We start from the raw sequence: 22,741 nt of genomic DNA, 5'->3' as shown, positions 1-22,741 counted from the left end.
AAAATAAATAAATATGGAATAGTTCGGTGACAATAATCCAGCCCAAATGGGACGTGAGGAGAGAGTGGGGACAAGGCCATGAGGTGACAAACGTTGCGCGCCTGCTGCTGCTTCCCAGGAGGGGACAGACTGGGGGGGACGGGGACAGAGAGCCCAGACATACTCGGGTCAGAGATACCACGAAATATATATATATCTATATATATATGTACAGCTCATCTGCCCCCCCAAGCGGGGCGAGGGGACACTGCAGCCTCCACCCCCCAGCCCCTGTCACCCCAACCCTGTCACCGTGTCCCCAGGCGGGGTCTGGGGGACACACAGACTCTTCCTGCCTCAGCAGCACCAAAGGGCCCCTCGTCCCGCTTTGCCCCGCACCCCCAGCTGCTCCCGCTCTGGTGGGGGGCAGGAGGGGGTGACTGGGGTGCTGCCTCCCAAAGCATCAACCAGGGGTGCGCACAAGCTCCCCCCACCCAACGAGACCCCCTCGGCTTGGGGTTCAGCCAGAAAGGGTCAGAGGAGCAGGACAGTGGCTCAATGAGCTCCAGCCTCTCCCCAAGCCCATCCAGGGGGTCCAAACACCCACAGACCCCCCCCAAAACCTCACCCCCCTGGCCCCTCAGCAGCAGCTTGGCCTCGAGCCGTCCCCAAAAACCCCCCGTCCTGCCTCCACGTCATCCGTCACTGCAGCAGCTCCTCCCAGGAGATGGGGCGAGAGAAAACCTCCCGCTCCAGCCACAGGTCGTAGTTGACCTGGAAATCCTCGGGCAGGTCCACGCGCTGGCCCAGCACGCTCTGCAGGCAGTTGTCCACCGGCAGGAAATCGGGGTTGCTGTGAGCCCGGTCGTAGCGCCGGGAGTTGAAACGCTCGATGCTGGCGCGCAGGGCACATTCCTCCGCTTGGAAGTCCCAGGGACGGGCATCCAGGTCTGGGGAAGAGCAAAAAGGGGGTGTCAGAGGGGAGCTGGGGGCCCTCCAGCCAACTCAAATCCCTCAGAAAGGTCAGACAGGGTATGAACTGTGGGGGTGTCATATGCAGGGACAGGAGTTGGACTCCATGATCCTTGTGGGTCCAATCCAACTCAGGACATTCTGTGATTCTCTATTTTACAAAGAGTAACATGCAGGGTGATGAGTAAGAAGCCACCAACGGCTTCTCCCCACACCACCACCACCCCAAACCCGCCCCTGCACCCCAGACCTGAGTCCAAAGCAGCACAGGGACAGATTTAGAATCACAGAATCATTTTAGTGGAAAAGCCCCTCAAGGCCATCGAGTCCACCCATTCCCCAGCCCTGTCACTGCCCCATGTCCTGAGACCCTCATGCCCATCTGTCCAACCCTCCAGGGATGGTGACTCCAGCACTGCCCTGGGCAGCCTGTTCCAATGCCCCACAGCCCTTTGGGGAAGAAATTGTTCCTAAATCCAACCTCAACCTCCCCTGGCGCAACTTGAGGCCGTTTCCTCTGCTCCTGGCGCTTGTTCCTGGGGAGCAGAGCCCGACCCCCCTGGCTCCAAGCTCCTTTCAGGCAGTTCAGAGATCAGAAGGTCTCCCCTCAGCTCCTGTTCTCCAGCTGAACCCCCCCACTTTGGGCCCAGACGTGTCACTGTGGGAGCAGGACGGACAGGACAGGTGACGGGATGCTCTGGAGCTGCGCGAGGGACGTACCGTTGCCATAGGCCCAGTCGTCATTGAGGCGGTGCCGCACTTTCTGGTAAATGGCCGACATGGTCTTCATGTTGCTCTTCCTCCACTGCCGGCCCAGGTACTTGGTCTGGACCTTGAGCAGCTTCAGCACGTAGAGCTGCATCATGGCCTGCTTCACCTTCAGCGCCCGCTTCAGGATGGGCGCTGACTTGAACACCACCAGCATCTGCGGGGACAGCGGGTGACCCTCGTGTCCCTCCCATCACACATGCGCCAACCCCCTCCTCCAGCACACAAACCCATCCCTGCAGCTCCCGCTCCCCATCACCCACCCTCCTGTGCCTCCCACTCCCCAGCAAGGTCTGGGGTGCAGCACAGGGGACCCCCCGCGGTCCCCAGCCCTGCCTCGTGACACCCCAGCGGTCCCCAGCCTCACCATGGTGCGGGAGTGCTTCCACTTGGTCAGCTTGTTCAGGATGCGCAGGAGGTTGATGCAGGAGAAGAGGTTCCTCCAGCAGAACTGGTTGTTGTCTCCGGCTTCCTGCGGGAGAGCAGAGCCAGGTGAGGGGGGGTGCGTGAGGAAGAGTGTGGTCAGGGGCCCCCCCTCACGCTGTGACCCCCCCGGGGAGCACCCTAGGGTGCCAGGAGCTGGCTGGGAAGGGGAGGACTCACCAGGCTCTCTGCCGTCAGCTCCGGCAGCTCGTGCACCACGCAGTACGGGTAGTCCAGCACAGAAATGCTGCGGGAAGGAGAGGGGGAGTCACACTGTCTGCAGCCCCCACACCAGAGGGCACAGGGAGGGATCTGGGAGGAGCAAAACAAGCAAGGGACCTCCCCAAACACCCATCAGGGACACGGGTGGGCAGCCCCCCCCATTACCTGTTCTTGGCAGTGATGTAGGACATGATGTTCTGGTTGAAGAACTTCAGGATGAGTGGGATGCAGTTGGCAAAGACCAGATGCTGGGCCATGTACTCAAACTGGGGAGAAAAGCAGATGAATTGGGACAAACCCTGGGGTCCTGCACGTCCCCAAAGCCCCGTGGGGGGGCCGGACCCCAGCCCACCTCACCTGGTAGATGTGATTGAGCTTGAAGTGCTTGAGCAGAAGGAGCAGCACGGCAGAAATGGCTTTGACAATGATCTCCTTGTGCCGATTGACGTCCACCCCCAGCTTCATGCTCTGCAGCACTGTGGTCCTGAGCGACACAGAGGGACCCTTGGTCTGGGGCACTGTCACCACCCAGGGGTGTCGGGGGACAGTCCTGCCCTCCCCCAGGCTCTCAGGAGCCACCCACAACCAGCTCCTGGCACAGCACCACACAGGAGATGCTCAGATCAACCGGGAAGCCTCAGCCCAAACCCCAGATCCCCCCGGCTCCCTCCCGTGCCCCCTTCCCGCCCCACCACCCCGCCAGCACTCCACTCGCTCCTCACGGTCACTTACGGCATCTCCTCCGGCAGGACGTCGGCCAGGATGTTGATGGAGTCCGTCTTGGCTTTGGAGGTGGGGGCTGCGGCCAGGAGGATCTTCAGCAGAGCGATCTGTGGAGAGAGAGATGGCAAAGGGGATGGGAATGGGGGGACCAGCAGCCACAGGACCCCGTCCCCACCACAGCAGGGAGTAACAGGATGTGTATGTGGAGCAAAGAAAACCTGGGTAGCATCAGTGGAAAGGGACAGAGCAGTGGAGGGAGGCCCCAGGGTGAGGCACCCCCAGATCAGCTCCAGGAGGACAGAGAGGAGCCTGTGACCCCCCCAGTGCCCCCAGCTCACCATGTACTGGGGCAGGCTGGGCAGGAGGCCCTGGTACAGGATCTCGGCAGGGACCTGCTCCACTTCTTCTTCGCCCTGGTGCCAGGAGAGACCAGAAAATCTCAGACCAGGAGCTGCCACCAGCACTGGGGGCTCAGCCTCAGGGTCTCAATCCAAAGGGCAGGATCCCCCCCGCACCCTCACCCTCCCTCCCCAGCACAGCAAACCCCCAGCCTTGCCAAGAGGCCTGGTGGGACCGAATGCCCCCAGCTCAGGATTTCTGTCCCGTTCTCATCCCACACTCACTCCAGAGAGCGGTGAGCGCAGGTACTCGTCCTCCATGTGCACTTGCACCTCCGCGATCGACGTGTACTTGTGCTGCACAGAGAGAGAGCGGTGGGGTCACACTTGTGCTCCAGCCCCTTCCCCAGCTCCATTCCCTTCTCTCAACTCTCTTGACCTGACCATCTTAAAGGTCTTTTCCAACCTAAACAATTCGATGATAACGTACTCACCTGCTTCAGGGTGCGGATGCTCTCGTGGATGGGCCTGGGCAACCCCACCACGGTGTTGGTGTCACTAGAGAGGAGGGAAAGAGCCGGGCTGGGCGCAGGCAGGAGCCAAACAGAGCCACCCGCACCCTGCGGAGGAGCCAGCGAGCTCAGGACTTCACTGCCAAGCACAGGGCAACTGCAGCCCCCGCACCAGCAGCCTCTGCGCCCCCCAAAATCAGCAGACCCCCCCAAGGCTGGCTCTGCGGGAACCCACCTGCCCAGCGTGTAGCCGATGAACTTGCTGCGGCTGGACTCCAGGAACATCTCAATGTCCTTCTCCCTGCAGCAAAGGGACAAAGTCACATCTTCCTACCTGCCTGGGGACACCATGGGCACAGGGTGACAGGAAAAGCCTCGTGGTCAGATAAAGATGGTGCTGAGCCACCCCCCACCGAGAGAACGGCCACCAAGGTGACGACCCCATCCCCAACATCGCCCCCACACCCCCTGCTGAAGTTCCTGACATGTAACAGCCCCAGTTTTCCAGCTCTCGCTGTGGGGCAGCCCCACGGACTCACCGGACCTTGGGGGCCCAGGGCAGCCCCTTGGGGCAGGTGATGCGGTCGCTGGGGGGGTGCTGGATGGGGGGTGGCATCACTTCGTCCCGTTCCAGGGGGAAGGTCTCTCCCTCCAGGCTGTTGTCATCATCGTTTTCCTCCTCTTCCTCGCGGGAGTCATCAGCTTTGTAAGGGTCCCGCTCATTAAAGGCATCGAGGTTATCCTGCTTAATTAAGGCCTGGAAACAGAAGCGCAGCGAGGTGACTATCCTGGGGACAAGCCGCTCCAAGGTCACTCCCCACGCCCCAGCTGTCCCCTCTGTAATGTCACCGTCCCAGCCTCACCTTGTGCTCCCTTCGGCCTCGCTTCTGCTGCTGCTCGATGAGGTCGGAGGCGGAGGCGGGCGGGGAGGCCGCCCGCATGTTGCGGATCACCTTGATGCTGTCCTCGGGCAGCGGCGGCAGCCCCAGCACCTCCCGCTTCTCCGCCTTCATGCTCTGCAGCTCCTCAAAGCCGCCCAGGGTGCCCTGCAAGGGAGACCAGGACACCCTGAGCACGGGGGACGCCTCTCCCAGGGCTCTGGGCACCCTCCACTAAAGCATCTTCTCCTTGTATTCAAAGGGAACCTCCTGTGTTTCAGTCTGTGCCCGTTGCCCCTCACCCTGGCACTGGGCACCACTGGTCCATCCTCTGACACCCACCCTGAGATATTGATCCCATTGATCACATCCCTCTCAGCTTCTCTTCTCCAGTCGAACAGCCCCAATGCTCTAAAATTCATTTTATCTTATCAATTATACAAATGAAGAACACTAATGGTAACACATGCATTAAAAAACCCAAATTTCAATTAACTGGAAAGCTCAAAAGGAAGCATTGAAATATTCCAGATTTAAACAAACTGCAAAATAACAGGGTTTTCTGCAAAAGCAACTTCATTTCCCAGTAGCCTGACTGGTCAACCTTTAGGGACTTTCATTTCAGATTTCTCCAGCCAAAACCCAGAAATCTGTAGATAGTGATGCCCTGACTTTATTCCCCTGATGATCCAGAACTACCTATTTAACAAGACCGTATTAAACACAATCACAGGCTCACAGAATCATAGATACACAGATATCCAGAAGCAGCCCCCGGCCTCTCCTTACCAGCACAGTTTTCCAGAGCAAGAGCAGCACTTTCTTCATGGGGAAGTGGGGAGCGTGGCCGCTGCAGAATTTGGTCACCATCCCGAAGAGCATGACGGAGAAGGGCTCGTTGTTGTACAGGGGGGCCCCTGGAAGTAGCGATAGCCAGGAATTCCTCACCCCCTATCTCCAAGATCCTCCTCTCTTCCCAGACAGCTCCTTTTCCTTTCCAAGACCTTTCATCCTCCATCATTTCTTACCTCTGCCCCAATATTGAGATTTCTTTCCCCAGGGAGAGCACCCAGGCAGCAGAAAGGGCTGGTTGGCCTCCTCTGCTCGGCGCTCTTCACCCCACCAGCAAGGCTCAGCCTAACAAAACCCAGCCCAGTACTGCCAGCCCCCATCAACTGAGGCCTAGAGCCAAAACCCATCTCACTCTCTCACTCTTCAGCCCTGGGAACCACCATCCCGTCAACCCCAAGCGCCTGGTGCTCACCCAGCTCTGCTCGGAAGGTTTGTCTCATGCTCTTCCACTCGGGCTTGTCCCCCTCGGCCTCCTGCCGAACCGTCTCCACGATCAGGTACATGATGTTCAGCAGCACCCTGAAAAGAACCCAGAAGTTTAGGTGAATCACCAGAGGTTGGGATGAGTTTTGGAGGGGCAGTGTGGGGCAGGGAGGTTGTTCTGCTGCTCTGTTCTGCCCTGGGGAGGCCCCATCTGGGTCCAGTTCTGGGCTCCCCAGTTTCAGAAGGACAAGGAATTACTTGAGAGTCCAGGGAGGGACACGAAGATGCTGAAGGGCCTGGAGCATCTTTGTGATGAGGAGAGACTGGGAGAGCTGGGGCTGTTGAGCTGGAGAAGAGAAGCTGGGAGGGATCTGATCAATGGGATCAGTATCTCAGGGTGGGTGTCAGAGGATGGACCAGACTCTGCTCAGTGGTGCCCAACACCAGGGTGAGGGGCAACGGGCACAGACTGAAACACAGGAGGCTCCATCTGAACATGAGCAGAAACTTCTTTGCTGGGAGGTGCCGGAGCCTGGCCCAGGCTGCCCAGAGCAGGTCTGGAGTCTCCTTCTCTGAGACATTCAAACCCACCTGGGATCCTGTGTGATCTGCTCTGTGACCCTGCAGGTGGGCTGGGGATCTACAGAGGGCCCTGCACCCCCAACCAGGCTGGGACTTGGTGACATTTACCAGCTGAGCAGACCCGAGTGCACCTGACGATGCTTCCAGAACCAGGACAGCCCTGGGCCACCCCCCTGGTGTCTCCTGCTCTGTCTGAGCCCAGCAACGAATCCGGCAAACACAGGGTTCCCCTCGCATCCCCCAGCACCCCCGTTCCCACCTGAGGTCCGTGCTGTCAGCCAGGGAGATGGCCGGCTTCCTCACCGCGCTGCTGCACGCCGCGCTGTTACTGCCGAGACAAAACCGCCTCACAGGACCCCGCTTCGAGCATCTGGAACATCTGAACCCTCCTACAAGCAACCCAAAGGCCAGAGCCAAACCCCAGGATGGATATTGCTGTGGGGAGTCCCCTGTTCACAGTGCAACCCAGGGAATCTGGAGAACAGGTTATTTTTTGTTGAAAAGGTTATTTTGAGTTGAAAAGGGTCAAAAGACTCTGGGAGGTTCCTGAGAGGAATCTCAGGTGGATCATGGAGAAGGGAGTTTCATCTCTTTGGAGGAGCCTGGGGCTGCCACCCAGGATCTCAGACCCCTCGAAGGTAAAAATGACCCTGGGAGATGCCTGCGAGGAGTTGCGGGTTAATCCCAGAGAAAGGAGCTTCTAACTATAGAGAACTATCACCTCTATTTACTGCCTGCAGCGAATTTCTGTATAAATCAGCTATAATTCTACATTATATACCCACCCAGAACAACAGGAGTCACTCTGGTAGCTGCAGGAATCACATTAAAGTGAGACAGACCAGCAATGTGACTGCCAAAGACTGGAAAAACTCCCACCGAGGAGCTCCAGAGCCATTTCTGAAGCGTTTTCGCCCAGAACTCACTCGATCTCCATGTTCAGCAGCTCCACCAGAGCGTTGAACGTCCCCACTTCCAGCAACAGGAAGATGTTGTACCTCATCCACGCCTGCACCTCGGCCTCAGAGCTGCACTCCCCGAACGTGCCTGCAATGAACCCCTCGCTGGATCCCACCGCGCAGGGACCCCCAGGCCCCCCCAGAGCGCTCCGCAGGGGAAAGAAAAGCACAGCCTTGATTTTAAAGCAAAAAGATGGATGTAGAGGACAGAACTGCCCTGCTGGGGGGAACACAGAGCTGGGAAACCATGGGAAGCTGGCCAAGTTTTGACTCAGAGAATTAACTTCATTCCAGACATCCCAAGTGAAAAGCGGTGGCACCTTGGGCAACGTAAAGGATGGCTCGGGCCACCCGCAGCCTCTTCTCCCGCGCGGTGACCTCCAGCCCGTCGAGCAGCCGCATGGCGTGGGTGCGGTGCTGGTTCTTGTCCAGTTCCGTCCATTTTTTGTCCCGCACTGAAAAGGCAAAGCGGGCAGGGTGAGGGCAGGGGATACAAACCGCACAGGAAAAGCTCAAAAGGGTTCAGCGTGGTGGCAAATGGGGCTGCCTTGTGTCAGACAACTGGATGACGGAGCATTAATGTCTCCTTTGTTACAGCCCCAACCCTCCCCAGAGGTGCCAGGTGTCCAGGAGAAATTGTTGGCCCGGAGGGTGGTGAGAGCCTGGCCCACGTTGGCCAGAGAGGTGGTGGATGAACCATCCCTGGAGACATCCCAGGCCAGGCTGGACGGGGCTCTGAGCAACCTGAGCTGGTGAAGATGTCCCTGCTCATGGCAGGGGTGGGATGGGGGAGCTGGGGAGGTCCCTCCAACCCAAACTGTGCTGTGATTGTATGATAAGGATCTCACCGTGGATCCTGAAATCCTCCTCGAAGCACTTGCGGTTGAGCAGGAACTCCGGCCCTTCCGTGTAGCTGTACAGTTCTGCCAAAAAAAGAGAGGAAAATCTCCAAAAACCTGCACCGAGCCCTCAGAAAAACTGCAGCCCAGCACCGTTAATTGCAGTTTTAGCCAAGGTGAAGGAAATGCAAAAAATACACTACACATAAGGCTAAAAAAAATTAATAGCACGACATAATTTCTCTTTTAATACGAACGAGGTGTTTAAAGACAACAACAGAGCAACACTGGAGTTGCAAGAGCTCCTCTAATCACTCCCAGGAAATTGTGGCTGATTAATTGACCCACGGGGACGAGTCCCTCACCAGAGAGCTCTGCTGCCCATTTGTCGGTATCTGCGTATTCAAACTCCAGGTCTGGGGACTCCGAATAACCCTGAAAGCAGAAGAAAAATAATCAGTTCAATGACTGCGTTTTTCAAGAAAACCAACACTCCCAAGACATTCTCAATGCACCTCATCCCCCCCGCGAATCCAGGATTGTATCTGCTGCCTAAGAGACCTAAAATGTACCTGCAGCAGCATCACCGTTACCATGGCAACTCCTACATCTCCAGCCACTGCACAGCCACTGAAACACTCCGGGAGCTCAAAAAAAGCCAAAAATAAAGCAGGAGATGGACCGTGTTTAACCTCAGGGTGGGTTACATGGGGCCAGGGAGCTCTCGGAGCTCACCCATTTTGTGTAAATGCGCAACAATTCGGGCTGTCCCCCCAGTGCTGAGCGGAGGGACAACAGCAGCTGCGAACAGTGAGAATGAAATGACTCCCGGCAGCTTTGGTAAGGCTGGAAAACCACCCAGAAGAAAGCTCAGAGCACAAAACATCTCCTCCCTTTAAGTCACCAACATGGACCCACAGCAAAATCCTCCTAGAGCTCAGGTGGATCAAACCTGAGCTCCCGGGTCCGGGGTGGGTTTGGGGGGCTGGGAGCCGTTCCCAGCACCCAAGGTTGACACAGAGCTCCTCAGGGCCCTCTCCTGTCATTTCTGGAGTGTCCCCAGCCCGGTGGGACACCCGTGGAAACGGATGGCTCTGGAGTCACCCAGGAATGAAACCAGATTTGGGGGACGCAATGGGAAAGCCGTGGGATAAAGCAGAACCCCAAGGCTCAGGGGTCCCTGCCGGGACCTCGGTGTCCCCTTGGAGAGGTCGGTCACCTCTCGCCAGAGCCACCCCTGGAGCCAGCACCGCACAGGGACCCGGCACACAGAACCAACATCCGCCACACCGGCTGCCGCTGACCAGCAAAGCTGGGGAGAATCATTTGGGTTGTAAAAGCCCCTCAAGATCATCAAGCCCACCCATTCTCCCACCCCCAGCACTGCCCCATGTCCTGAGAACCTCATGTCCGTCTGTTCAACCCTCCAGGGATGGTGACTCCAGCACTGCCCTGGGCAGCCTGTTCCAATGCCCCACAGCCCTTTGGGGAAGAAATTGTTCCTAAATCCAAGCTCAACCTCCCCTGGGCAACTTGAGGCCGGTTCCTCTGGTCCTACAGCCTGGGAAAGCAGGTGGTGCGTTCGAGGCCCATTTGGGGACCCAGGACCGAGCCGCCCCCACACCCCAGACAGGCCAAACCGGCCTGGTCCGGGGGAGGAGCCGCATGAACGGGAACCTGGCACCGAGCCGAGCCCGGTACCGACCCAGCAGGGCCGGTACCAAAGCGGCCTCTCGGCTTCACAGCCCCGGGACCGGCCCAAGGCTTGTGCCCGGGGAACCGGCACCGAAGCACCAGCTCCGGTGGAAGCGGCTGCACCCGCCCCGGCCCGGGGGAAGGCGGAGCCCATGCAGGGCAAGAAGCACCGCACGGGTCAGGGCTGAACCGGACGGCGGAGCCCGCGGACACCGGCACGTCCCGGCCCTCAGCCCCGGGAAAGCCGCCCCCCCCTCCCCGCCCCGGAGCCGGGCCCGGCGGCAGCGGCGCTGACCTCGGAGTCCTTGCGCGGCGGGCGGCCCAGGTCGCGGGCCTTGCCGGGCGGCCCCGCTCCGCCACGGGCCTTGTTGTTGCCCGGGAGCGGCCCCGGGGCCCCGAGGCCGCCGCCGCCGCCCGGCTCCATGTCGGCCGCCTCCACCGCGCCGAGCTCTCGCGAGGACTCACCCCTCCCTCTCGCGGGAGCGGCAGGGAGAGCCGGGGCAGCGCCGCCGCCATGTTGGGAGTGGCACCGGGGGAGCGTGTCTTGCTCCGGTTGCTCGGGCGGCCGCGATGTGGCTCCGCCCGCCGGTCCCGCCGCGGCGGCCGCGTCACCGCCCAGCGCCGCGCGCCCCCGGTGGCATCAGCCGGCGCGGTGCCCGGTCAGGCGGGGAAGCTCCGCCCTGCGCGGCCATCTTAGGTGTGGCTCCGCCATATTGGGAGCGGCACTTCCGCCCTCCCGCGGAGGCGGCGCCCGGCTGCTCGAGGCCGCCATCTTGGGAGTGGCAGGAAGGGCCAGCGCTGCTCGGAGGGGGCCAGACCCCAAACTGAGGGGGCAAAACAAGCGAACCCTCAAATCAAGGGGCTTGGGGGGCTCAGACCCCAAAGAGAAGGGCCCTGATGGGGCTCAGAGGGCAGCCAGACCCTGATAGAGGGACCAGGTGGGGTTTAAACCCCAAGTCAAAGGGCCCAGAGGGGCATGGAGGGGGCCTTGGAGATGCTTGGGGGGCCCAAAGCCCAATTCGGGGTGTCCACAGGCAGATCCCAAGGGATTGCATTCGCTCGCTCGCCCAAAGAAACGACCCACAAGCGAAAGCTCTTCATTTTTCCTAACAGGTTAATTAGACTTTTAATGATTTATTGCTCAATCTGCAAGGATTAATATTGCATTCATTAAAAATCATTCATATACAAAATAAACCTCTCCCTCCCGGCCCGACGTTGCCACCGCCACCCCCCCGGGCTCCCCCACCCCGACATGGCTTGTACACAGATGGAGCCCTTAACGGGGACGGGAAAGGGGGAACTGTGGCCGCCAGTCGGGAAACGGGGCGACCGTGACCCCCACAAAGCGCAGGGGTCCCCCTGGAGAATGGGGGACACTGCCTCGCTCCCTCCCCACAGATGCTCATCCCGGCTCGTGGAACCTGGCACGAGCCCCCCGTGTAGTTCTGGGGGTCCTGGGGAGACAGGCGACCCCCAAAATCTGTGGGGAGGGCGAGCGACCCAGCACCGGTCCAGGAGGGGACCGGGCAGGGCGAGAAAGAGGGAGAAGTCAAAGGAGAAGGAGCAGAACACAGGGTGATCAAAGCCACGAGCGTCCCTCGCCACATCATCCTGTCCCCGCAAAGGAGCTTTGCACCCCCCTGGGCAGCGGCACCCCCAAACCTGCCCGGGAGGGACCCAGCGGGTGGCACAAGAAGAGGACTCGCGGGGTGGGGGGCGAAGGAGCAGCCCCGGTCACGAGTACCACAGCAGCCCCGCTATCCACGAACTGGGAGCCACTTTGGGCTGGGGGAAGAAAAAGGTAATTTGGGGGAGATAAAATAAGTCAAGAGAAACCTCGTTGGGTTGCAAGGAGCTTCTCCCACCCCGGGGACAAGCTGTGAGAGATGGGGAAGCGAAACACGTCACGGGAGAGGATGAGGAAGGGGATGAAGGAGGCGATGAGAGCGGCTGAGACGGCGGGGAAGGGGGAGCGATGGGGAGCCGAGGGCTTTGCACAGGGGCTGTGGTGCAGAGGGGTACGGGGAAGGCTCATCTCTGCATCCATCTCATAAAGGAAAGCAATGAAATACCCCCCCCAAAAATAAACCCCAGCCACCCTTAAATCCACCCCGATGGGAAACGGGGTGGCTGGGACGCGGCGAGCACCCGGACTCGACAGCCGCGTCCCCGATGCCTCCCCCGCTTCAGAACATCTCCTGAAGGAAACAAACATCTCGGAAAGGAAAAGAGGAAAAACAATCGAACGAACAAATCGGTTTTAACTCAATTAAGGTGCAGTTTGGCTAAAAAAATAAACAAAAACAAACTAGGAGAGATGAGGATAATGCTGGGTAAGCGACCCCCGTCCAAATTCAGATTAGCACCTGAAATGGTGAACTTCCCGCCGGACCCGGCTGGGCCACCAAACCTGGCCCAGCGGCCACCAAACTGGGGCCACCTCAGCGCAAGGGGCCACTGCTGGGCTTGGGGACAGTCACCGATTCGTGAGGTGGCCAGCAGGTGCCACTGTGCTCCCAACGCTGGGAGCGGTGATCTAGCAGCTAAAACTGGGCTCTTTAAGGCAATTTAGAAGTTGCAGATAATCCACACAAAGAAAAGAATATTAAAAAAAGGTAAAAGAGCATCTCCGGGTCTGTGGGGATCCCGGCCGAGACCAACGCGGGTGGGAAGGTGGGACATGATATAAAATCGCTGCAGGAATGAAGTGCCCTTGGCACGAGAGGAGCCAGGGCCGGGCTTCAGCCACATGAGAGCGAGAAGCGAATCCCAGGTTGTCTGCCAAGATCAGACACATGATCACATAAAAGGGTAAAATCGGGAGGGGAGAAAGGAAAAAGTGACCTTAAAATCACACTGATAAATCTAAAAACAGGTTCCTTTGCTGGTTTGAACATAAAAAGGTAAACGAAAATAAACATGATCTTTAAAAATAATCTCTCTAATGTTGCCTTGTGTGGTCTGGTCCTTCATGGGTATGGTCCGTCAGTATCTAGGAGAGAAGTGGGGACAGTGAGGTGCTTGGGGACACAGAACGAGGTGTCCCCAGGACACCTAACGGGTGGGACACGGCCCTCCCAGCCCCCCCGGCACCCACCTGTAGTAATTGGGTTTGAAAGGCCCGTTTTTGTTGAGTCCCAGGTATTTGGCCTGATCGTCCGTCAGCTCCGTCAGGTGGGCGTCGAACGAGGGCAGGTGCAGGCTGGCGACGTACTCGTCTGGGGGGGCAAAGAGGGGAGCTGGGGGCTATAACGGTTGCACTCGATGATCTTGAGGGTCTTTTCCAACCAGAATGATTCTATCCTAGGATCGTATGGCACAAAAAGTGCCGGGACACCACGCTGGGTCTGGCCAGGCTGCCCTTATCCCCCAGCCCCACGGATTCACTCCCAGGCCAAGCCTAAAGCAAAGCTGAGCCCAACCCGGGTGCTGAGCGGGGCTGGGTGTGCAAAGGGCTGCATTAAACCCTCAGAGCAGGTAAAATGCAGGATAAGGCTCACCAGCCATGCTGCAGGAAAATAAATCTGCCCCTATTTTAAAAGCTGTCGCCTCTGTTGGCTTCCCCAAACTCCTCCTCTCCCCGCCAGTTTTGTCCAGCTCAGATTTTGGGGTTCTCTTTGCGTCCCAAACCGCTGCGCCCCCCGCCAGCAGCGCGGGGGCCAAGTGGCTCTGGGTTCCCGTCACTCACCCATCTTCTTGGGCAGCAGGTACACGTCCTGCTTGTACCGGCCCTCGGGAGCGTTGTAGAGCTCGATCAGAGCCAGCGCCTGCAGAGAGCACAGGGGACACTGGGGACAGTCAGGGACGGCCACAGAGCTCTGGCAGCAAACAGTTTAAGAGCCTGAGGGAGGGGGCAACCTCTTCCAAAATGCCTGGAAGGAAAGGCTCCCACCCCTGGGTATGTCCCTCTCCAGACCAGAGCGATGGGGAGGAGCTGCCACCCAGCCCATCTGCAGCATCTGGGCTTAACAACCCAGGGAAAACCAGAGCGTGAGGACGGAGGAGAGGGGAGCAGCTCTAATTCCCTTAAACCACCCAGCTGCCACGGAAATGAAGGGATTGCTCGCTTTAAGCTGGCGGCATCGCTCCCAAAACCACGGCAGAAATGAAGCTGCGTCTCCCCCGAGCGTCTGTTCCCGCAGCACAGACCCAGGTCCAACACACGGCGTGGGGATAAGGAATTCCCCAGCCACCCGTCCCCCCGTGTTTCCAGACCAGAGCATTTCTCCCATTGCTCGCGGACCCAAATCCGCACAGCCAGTACCGACTGCAGAGCTAAGAGCCGAGTCACATTTAATCATCATTTGCTTTGGAAAAGGCAGAGTCACAACACACAGCACAGGACCTGAGCCGGCACCGGGGAGCGTTTTAACCTCCAGGTACCCAAAACTCACCCCAGGGTTTGTTCTTTTTAATGATGGAGAAATCAAGAGTCCAAACACAAAGCAAAGCCTTGCTCTGAGATAAGCTTAAACCTGCGCTAGGGGAGCTCTCCAGTGGCTTACAGGAGCTCTGCCACAAAGCCCGGCTCATTTTAAACTCTCTCCCAGCTGTATCCAGAGCAGTAAGTTCACACCGCCATCAAGACCACCCCAGCCAAGAGCTGGTGGCTATGGTGTCACTGGTGCCACCCCGAGCACCCAACCGACCGCGTGTCCCCAGCTTCTTCCAACCCGTGCGCACCCCATGGCGTACGGACCTGCGTGGTGGCCGTGATGGACAGAACGAAGGTGGGAACCGTGGAGCAGCTCAGGTTGAGCAGGCGGCCCTAGGAGACAGCAGGAGGAGTTTGCTGAGAGTTTGCCCCCAACACCAAAACGAATCACATCTGGAGACAGGAGACACCTCTACCCCCTCCCTGGGACAGGGACAACCCCAGCGCAGTGACTCAAGGGCCACCTGTGTGACCAGAGGGTTCAAACTCTGCCTCAGTTTCCCCACTATTTAAGGCCGGGGGATTCTGTGGTCCCCAGAAAGAGCCAGGAGAGCCGGCATGGGATGAGGGGACACCCAGCTCTCCCTGTTAGACAAACGCCATCTCCTGGTTCAAAAGAACACAGCCAGATGGCACCTCTGTGGCTGTGTGTGGTACATGACACCTCCCCTGCCTCAAGAAAAGGAAAATTTAAAAAAATAAACCAAGAAACCCTTTTCCTAAGCTCTGAACCTCCCCCAAGTGCCTGTCCACCTAGGTAAATCTCCGTTACAAACTCTGGCCCGCAGTGGTTTCCCAGCGCACCTCGGCCAGCAGCACCACCCGCTTCCCGTCCGGCCAGATGACGTGGTCCACTTGGGAACGGACCCGCTCCCAGGTCAGCTCCGGGGTCCGGAGGCTGGTCTGCAAGAGCAGGAGGAAGAGGAGGAAGAGGCTGGAGTGATGGTGGGAGGATGGTGGGGCGGGCGCAGCATCGAGGCCGCAGGACTCACCACATCGATCTCGGTGTTGGAGTGGCCCATGTTGCAGACGATGCAGCTGTTCTTCATCCGATCCAGGTGTTCTCTGGTCACCACATTCTTGTTCCCTGCAGAGAGGGCAGAGATGAAGGCAGTGACCACCCCCAGCTCCCCAGAGCTCTGGAGACACCTGCGTGGTCACAGTTCCTCCTTCTCATCCCGCCCCAAGGCTCCTCCATGACCTTCTCCATCCCTACCTGTGCAGGTGATGACGACATCCACCTGACGGATGACTTCACTCAGCTTCACCACCCGAAATCCGTCCATGCTGGCAAAAAAAGGGGAGAGGGACCACGATGAGGAGGAGAAACCTGTCCCCTTCTCTGCCCCAGGCCAGAACCACCTACACACAGTCAGACGACCCCTCCACACTCCCAGGGACGCCAGATGCAAGAGGAAGAGCTGTGCAAAGGATGTGGCGTCAAACCTGCTCTCACAAATGTTGGAGGAGCCAGGAAATGTGTGGAACATCCAGACAGCCCTGAATAAACCCTCGAGGATCCTCCCCCAGCCAGCTGGTGCAGGTACCCAGCACCTCGTACCCCACGAGCTGCCTCAGCCCTTCCCCATCACAGCCCAGCATGATCTATGATCCCCAAGACGAGCCCCAGATCCCCTGGCTCTGTTTCAGCCTCTGGCAGGGTTTAAAGGAGGCTGGAGAGCGGGTTAAGAGACACTCACTAGCAGCACAGAACGTCTTACCAAGCTTGCAGAGCGCAGATGGGGTCGATCTCGGTGACGTAGACGATGGCTCCCAGGGCTTTCAGAGCGGCGCAGCAGCCCTTGCCGACCTGCCGAGGCAAAGCGCCAGCGTGAAGCTGAGCACAGGACATGCCGAGTGCTGCAATCCCTTCCCAAAACAGCCTGAGCATGTCCCAGGCTGGGAGATGCTGGTCCCAGCCATCTACCCAATGCCAGGAGTAGCTCAGCGATGTACCAGGCGAGTGGCACTTCTGCCACAAGCCCAGGCCCCCCAAAGTCACCAGCCCCCCAGCACGGCCACCAGCAGGAGCTTCCCAAAACCACCACGCTCACAGCATTGCAGGAGCCCTTCTGAGCTCTCCTCCCTGAGATCAAAGCCAATCTGGATGAGCACGAGCTTCCCCCACTTGGTTTTTAAACCAAAGGGTTCCTTTGGCATTCAGAGCTGTCCTGCACGGATCAGGGATGGATCCTCCATCCCACGCCCCCCGAGCTCCTGTAGCAGCATCTCTGACCCCATCCCACTCCTCACCATACGCTTAAACTCAAGTCCGGCTCTCCAGGTCACTTCCCCACACTAAAACCCACCTCATCTGCACCCTCCCACGCTCAGCCCTGTTTTCCAACCAGCAAGATGCTGCCAGGCAAGAAACATTTCCAGAGACACCCTCACTTGTCACCCAGCTCCGGGCTCAGGTCCACTGAAAACAGCCAAGCAGGGCAAAGCGGGACTGCCACCCAATCCAAAGGGGAAACCAGCACGGGTGGAAGGACTCCCAGGTTTTGAACAAGCCCAGGAAAACTTGGGACAGACCCAGGAGCCTCCAACTGGAGAAGCAGACGCCAGCCCAGAGCGCTCGGGCGAGAGCAGAGCTGGGCTCCGCCGCTGCCTTCAATACATTTGCAAGCGTGTTCCTGCCAGGAGGAGCATCTGCAGCTCCTGCCAGGTCCTTTGCTACATGGGAAGATCAACACCCACGCGGCCAGCGCACAGATGGAGGGAAAGTGTCAGCTCCCAGCTCTGTGCTCTCCCAGGGCAGAATCAGTTACAAGTTCGCGATGCGATTCCCCTCTGCCAGAACATGATCCACCAGCGAGATGCAGCCTGTCCCTCCGCCTCCTCTGTCACAGGCTCGGTGACAGCCGGGCTGGCTGCTGAACTCGCTCCAGGGACAGCAGATGGGAGCACCCATGGGTAGTTAGAATTCAGGCCAGCGTTCCCAGCAACTGTCGTGTTTGCAGCCCAGCTAATCTGCAGGCAAACTGGGGAATCTGGTACTTGTTCCCCAGCCTTTCAGCAGCAAACATTCCCTGGTGATCACTCACCGGGTTTGATCTACTCCTACATCAAGGTCTTTGCACGGGGAAGAAGTGGGACTCACCTCCCCATAACCACAAACCACCACTTGCTTCCCTCCAAACATCACATCCGTGGTCCTCTTCAGGCTGGGGGACAGAGAGAGACCTGTGTTGGGATTAGTCCAGCGCACCCCGCTGACGGCACAGGTCCTGCGAGCACAACGCCACGAAGAGCTGGGCTCTGCTCCAGAGAGGCCAGGGCCAAAGCCACCGGTGTGACAGTGACAGCGGGGACAGGGAGGAGGGGACTCACCCGTCCAGGATGGATTCCCGGCAGCAATACAGGTTATCGAATTTCTGTTTGGTGACGGAGTCGTTCACATTCATGGCTGGGACGCACAGCTTCCCGGCCTTGGAGAGCTGGTACAGCCTGGAAGGGGACAGGGCTGTGTTAGAACGGAGAACAGCAACCCCATCAGAGATCTCCAGATCGCCTTCCCAAACCTGCCTGTGCACGCCGGTCACGCTCTCCTCCACAATCCCTCGGATCTTCTTGAATACGTTAGGGTATTTCTTATAAACCCAGTGGGTCAAGTCCCCACCGTCATCCAGGATCTAGAGGAGAGGCAAGGGAGAGCATGGGGCAGTCAGGCTTCCGCTGGGAAAAGCACTCGCTGGGGACAGGAATGGGAAAAAAGAGATGAAAAGCATCTGCAGGCACCGAGGGGGGAATAGTCAGGCAGAGGAATAGGGGTAAAGGCTCCTGGAGCCTTTGGCAACACCAGCAGACGCCCAGGAGCAGCCCCCGGGAGGGAAGGGCGAGGAGCAGCCGTGAGCACTGCACCGAGGAGGAGGAAGGGCTGGAGGAAGGCTCGTTACCATGTTGGCCTGCCAGCCGTCGATGTTAACACAGCGGTCAATGCACCACCAGAAGTCATCCTCTGACTCCCCCTTCCAGGCAAACACGGCAACACCTACAAGAAGAGAAGCATCCTTGGCATGTGCTGAGGTTGGCAGAGCTCCCTCCTGCTTGGCCAACTCCGGAAAACCACAGACAGGAGGAATGAGGGGCCGTGCGGAGATCAAACCGCAGCCCACAACGGCATTAGGCCTGTTTATCCCTCCCAAAAAGACATTTGGGCCAAACCAGCCCTCAAACCAACCGTCTGGGAGGAGGGGCTGGGAGGGCTCTCCAGCCAAACCAGGGGAGGTTGAGGTTGGATTTAGGAACAATTTCTTCCCCAAAGGGCTGTGGGGCATTGGAACAGGCTGCCCAGGGCAGTGCTGGAGTCACCATCCCTGGAGGGCTGGACAGACGGACATGAGGTTCTCAGGGCATGAGGCAGTGCCAGGGGTGGGTTATGGTTGGACTCCATGATCTTGAGGGGCTTTTCAACCAAAACAATGCTGTGATTCTACAATTGTACACTCACCAGCTTCAGCCAGGGCGGCCGCCACTTCGTTCTGGGTGGAGTAGATGTTGCAGGCGGACCAGCGGCACTGCGCCCCCAGCGCACACAGCGTCTCGATCAGCACCTGCGAGACCCGGGGCAGCGGTGACGGGCACAGTGGTGACGGGCACAGTGGTGACGGGCACAGTGGTGACGGGCACAGTGGTGACGGGCACAGTGGTGACGGGCACCGTGCGGGGCCCCCAGCGCGCAGAACCCACCAGCAAACTACAACATCTGTACCCAAAACTGCAGAAAAACTAGGAAGGGGAACATGAGGTGGCTCTTTGCATCCGTAAAAACGTTACGCTGGGATTAAACTCATCGGCAGCCGTTCAACCACAGGACTGCCGGTTCCATGTGTTGTTTTCTGCAAGTTTTGGTACTTAAGAGAAATGTCACCTTAGTCCACGGCCATCACGCCGCGTAAATTGGCATCTTTTAAGAAGTCACCTACCTGACCGGCCGTCTCATTCAATAAGGGGATGTCTGAATGGCATCGTGGTTCCTACAGGAACTCTCTGGACCAAAACTGAACTTTACAGAGGGCTTGTAATTTAAAGCTTTACACTAATAATTCTAACACGATTCAGCATGGCTTTTCATTAAAATTCAAGTAGACAGAAGTATACAAAGTATCTGTTTCTGTAATTCTTTTGAAACTTTTTCTAAATAAAGGTAGCAGTGTGGTCACTTACGCTGCTCGCACTAAAATCCAGTTCAACATCTACACCTCCTCGTTTTCCCTGGGGCAGCAGAACCTTTCCAAGATGTTTTCACAACAGTGAAGGTGCCTCCTCCAATTGCCCAAGGCTGGGAAACTTAAGCAACTTCCTTTCCCTGGGGTAAAACGGGCCTGGCCAGCCCAGACACCCCAAAAACGCGGCTACTCACCGCAGTCTGTGCTGTGATGTGGGTACAACCCACGATTTTAGCTCCAGCCAAAGGTTTCTCCCCTTGAGCTCGTTTCCTGAGGGAAATCAGCGCAGACATGTCTGCAAAAAAAGGGACAGAGAGAAAGGTTTTACCGATGGCTCAGTCCAAAGGGCCCTGTCTGCCAGACCTGGGCTCTCACAGCCTACATCCAACCCACAGTTTTTGCTACAATAGTTGGGGAGAAAACTCATCTCAGGTCTGGTAGGGCTGTTCAAAGTGGGATCAGAACACCAGTGTCATTTGTCACTTGACAAAGACACATCACGATACCAGAGAGGTCTGGGATGTGACCAGGACAGTCACCAGCCCCGCAGAACAGCGCTGAGAAGCAGCACCTAAAGAAGATGCAAGCGGTGCTGCCACATCTCCAGAGCTGCTCGGAATGTCCCTGGATCATCTTCCCCTTCGGAGGCTTTGGCAGCGTGTGTGTAAAAGGAGCCTGAGAGCAAAGTTACCCAATCGCCCCGCTGGAAACAGCAACTCAGCCACCCGCGAGCCCCCGGGGAAGGGGCTGGGACCGACAGCTTTCATGTCCCCAAAGGCACCGCGAGATAATTTTGCCCATTGAGGTTTCTCATCCAAAGCCACCAGAACATGAACGCTGCAAGAGCTCTGCTGCTGATAGATAGATACCATGTGTTGTTCGCATTTGCTGTCACATCCAGCGACTCCCCGTGTCATCTGCCCATTCGAGGGGCAGAGACGGGGTGTCCCAGGCTGCGGGATGAGCTGTGGCAACCACCACCGCAGCTCCTGGTCTCCGGAGAACACGGTGCAAGCACCACGAAACCCCTCGCTCTGATTTTACCTTGCTCAGCGATCTCGATCTCCCGGCGCCCAAATTCCGCCTGTTTGATGTTCTTCACGCAGAAATTGCTGCTGCCTTTGGAGTTGGTTTGCTGCTTCTCGCGAGGGGACACCTCATCGTCCGAGCTGTCCGTGTAGGACGCAGCTACGGCCGGGAGAGAAACAAACGTCACAAACGTCACCCCTAGACCGGGGACCTCCCGCCCTTCAGCATCCACACACATGCTTCAAACCACAGGAAAAGCCAGAAGGAATTCTGCACACTTATTCTCTAAAACACCCCAGAGATAACAGGGTTATCAACTGATAATCAACACCTGAGCTTCAGGAACTCCCACAATTATCCCCTCCGTGGCCCTGTGCGCCACAGCAGCGCGGAGCATCCTGATGTACGGTGGCACCAATGCTGGATTTGGGAAAGAACCGCGCACGGAGAGGGGTCCTGGCACCTACCGGAGCTGTAGCTGTCGGTGGAAGACTGGGAGATGGAGCGGGACAGGGACCGGCGGCCCGTCTTGGTGGGGAACTTGGTGAACTCCTGCATGTCATCTGCAAACTGGATTTGCTGAGAAATGCAAAGAGAAATGCTAAATTAGTGGGTTCAACACCATCTTTCCAGGTTATTCGGGCCCGCGGATCCCGTCGGTCAACCTCGGCCGCTGTAGTCGCAGAAATGGGAACCGGCAAACGCACCAAGGGACAGGTTTGTGGTAACAAAAATTAAACCCTCTCCTCTTCCCGACCATCTCTGTCGCCAGCTTAAAGCAGATTTGACACTTAGCACCTGAAGATACAAAAAGCACCCAGCAAGGCTCAAAACATCCTCCTTAACCCACCTCTGGCTCCCTGAGGCTCCTCCAGGAAAGTCAGACGGCTTGTACAACATAAATACCGTGCAGCCCTCCCCACAAGCTCCAACAGACCCTGTCCCAGCCGATTTCTGCCCCAAAAACGCAGCAGCGAGAGAGCCGGGGTGGTCCCAGCAGAAATTCTGGTGCTTCCAGGCTCTTCCCCAGGCGCGGAGCATCCCGCAGGTTAAAAACACAGCACGGCCTTCCAAAACCGACACCAAAAGCAAGGGGAAAAAACCCAGCGAGAGAGAACGTTTCAACAAAAGCAGTTGACATTGCATTGGCTTTCAGTCTCCTCGGCGTTACAGATGTTTCCATTGTAAGAGAAGCCCTAAAACAGCCGCCCCTCCTTCTTCTCTCAGCCAGAGGCAACTCAAGGCTCTGGCACCTACCACCAGCTCATCACATTGAGCGTTGGGCTGAAACGAGGGGGAAAACAGCCCCAAACTGCCCAGCTGCCGCACTCAGCCCCAGCAAAAAGCTTTTATTGCTGCTTCTGCAAGAGAAAGGCAACGGAGATGAAAGGGAATTAGGAAAAGCAGCCGCAAATCCAGGCGGACGCCCCCTCCCCGGCACGATGACCCCGACGAGGAGCCTCTTCCTCTTCCCTCTGATCGCGTCGCTGCGGGGTTTAATTTTGCCACTTAACGGGGATGAGACATCATGACAGGGAGTGGGATTAACAAAGCATCCCCACAGACCCAGGAGACCCACAGAAGAGCCCTGAAGAAATGGAGTTGATGGAAGGAGATGGAAGGGCTGCGGTGGCCTTGGGGAGGGTTTTCCACACCACCACGAGCCCCAAAGCTCCCAAAAGCTTTGATGAGGGAAATAGTCTTCAAGAGGAGAAGAATGCAACTATTTAGTTGAGATGCGCCGTCCCAGCAAAGAGGAATGTGCATAGTCTGGGGCCTCCAGCACCCTGGCTGGTACCAGCATTGGTGTGGCCAGCAGGACCAGGGCAGCCACTCAAATCCTGGGGTCACTTTTGGGCCACCCAACTGATCAACCCAGAGGGCGCGAACACGCTCCTGGCATTAAAACAGCTCAATGTGTTAGCGGAGGAATTTTCT

General features: G+C 57.9%; 1 protein-coding gene across 1 annotated transcript in view; it reads right to left on the bottom strand.

Moving 5' to 3' along the window:
* Positions 1 to 168: 168 nt before the first annotated feature.
* STRIP1 (striatin interacting protein 1) overlaps positions 169 to 22,741 on the bottom strand; it is a 34,717-nt gene continuing 12,144 nt past the window's right edge. The window contains exons 2-40 of the mRNA XM_071817944.1: positions 21,271 to 21,382; positions 20,819 to 20,962; positions 19,969 to 20,069; positions 19,057 to 19,159; positions 18,503 to 18,597; positions 18,132 to 18,238; positions 17,937 to 18,053; positions 17,707 to 17,833; positions 16,325 to 16,413; positions 15,820 to 15,890; positions 15,596 to 15,690; positions 15,408 to 15,506; positions 14,868 to 14,936; positions 13,857 to 13,935; positions 13,266 to 13,386; positions 12,077 to 12,366; positions 11,831 to 11,953; positions 10,892 to 10,963; positions 10,631 to 10,827; positions 8,836 to 8,905; positions 8,480 to 8,554; positions 7,952 to 8,086; positions 7,599 to 7,719; positions 6,932 to 7,000; positions 6,080 to 6,186; positions 5,605 to 5,732; positions 4,801 to 4,983; positions 4,477 to 4,694; positions 4,173 to 4,238; positions 3,920 to 3,983; positions 3,711 to 3,782; positions 3,426 to 3,500; positions 3,097 to 3,194; positions 2,722 to 2,848; positions 2,530 to 2,630; positions 2,323 to 2,389; positions 2,087 to 2,191; positions 1,672 to 1,876; positions 169 to 929 (exon numbers count right to left, since the gene is read on the bottom strand). Of these exons, the coding sequence (XP_071674045.1) occupies positions 682 to 929; positions 1,672 to 1,876; positions 2,087 to 2,191; positions 2,323 to 2,389; positions 2,530 to 2,630; positions 2,722 to 2,848; positions 3,097 to 3,194; positions 3,426 to 3,500; positions 3,711 to 3,782; positions 3,920 to 3,983; positions 4,173 to 4,238; positions 4,477 to 4,694; positions 4,801 to 4,983; positions 5,605 to 5,732; positions 6,080 to 6,186; positions 6,932 to 7,000; positions 7,599 to 7,719; positions 7,952 to 8,086; positions 8,480 to 8,554; positions 8,836 to 8,905; positions 10,631 to 10,827; positions 10,892 to 10,963; positions 11,831 to 11,953; positions 12,077 to 12,366; positions 13,266 to 13,386; positions 13,857 to 13,935; positions 14,868 to 14,936; positions 15,408 to 15,506; positions 15,596 to 15,690; positions 15,820 to 15,890; positions 16,325 to 16,413; positions 17,707 to 17,833; positions 17,937 to 18,053; positions 18,132 to 18,238; positions 18,503 to 18,597; positions 19,057 to 19,159; positions 19,969 to 20,069; positions 20,819 to 20,962; positions 21,271 to 21,382 (4,545 nt within the window). The 3' untranslated portion in view covers positions 169 to 681. The remainder of the gene's footprint in view (positions 930 to 1,671; positions 1,877 to 2,086; positions 2,192 to 2,322; positions 2,390 to 2,529; positions 2,631 to 2,721; positions 2,849 to 3,096; positions 3,195 to 3,425; positions 3,501 to 3,710; positions 3,783 to 3,919; positions 3,984 to 4,172; positions 4,239 to 4,476; positions 4,695 to 4,800; positions 4,984 to 5,604; positions 5,733 to 6,079; positions 6,187 to 6,931; positions 7,001 to 7,598; positions 7,720 to 7,951; positions 8,087 to 8,479; positions 8,555 to 8,835; positions 8,906 to 10,630; positions 10,828 to 10,891; positions 10,964 to 11,830; positions 11,954 to 12,076; positions 12,367 to 13,265; positions 13,387 to 13,856; positions 13,936 to 14,867; positions 14,937 to 15,407; positions 15,507 to 15,595; positions 15,691 to 15,819; positions 15,891 to 16,324; positions 16,414 to 17,706; positions 17,834 to 17,936; positions 18,054 to 18,131; positions 18,239 to 18,502; positions 18,598 to 19,056; positions 19,160 to 19,968; positions 20,070 to 20,818; positions 20,963 to 21,270; positions 21,383 to 22,741) is intronic.

The sequence above is a fragment of the Patagioenas fasciata genome, chromosome 21 (genome assembly GCF_037038585.1).
Source record: "Patagioenas fasciata isolate bPatFas1 chromosome 21, bPatFas1.hap1, whole genome shotgun sequence".
Classification (NCBI taxonomy): Eukaryota; Metazoa; Chordata; class Aves; order Columbiformes; family Columbidae; genus Patagioenas; species Patagioenas fasciata.
The sequence above is the reverse complement of the archived record's forward strand: the minus strand, read 5'-3'. Positions and strand labels throughout refer to the sequence as shown.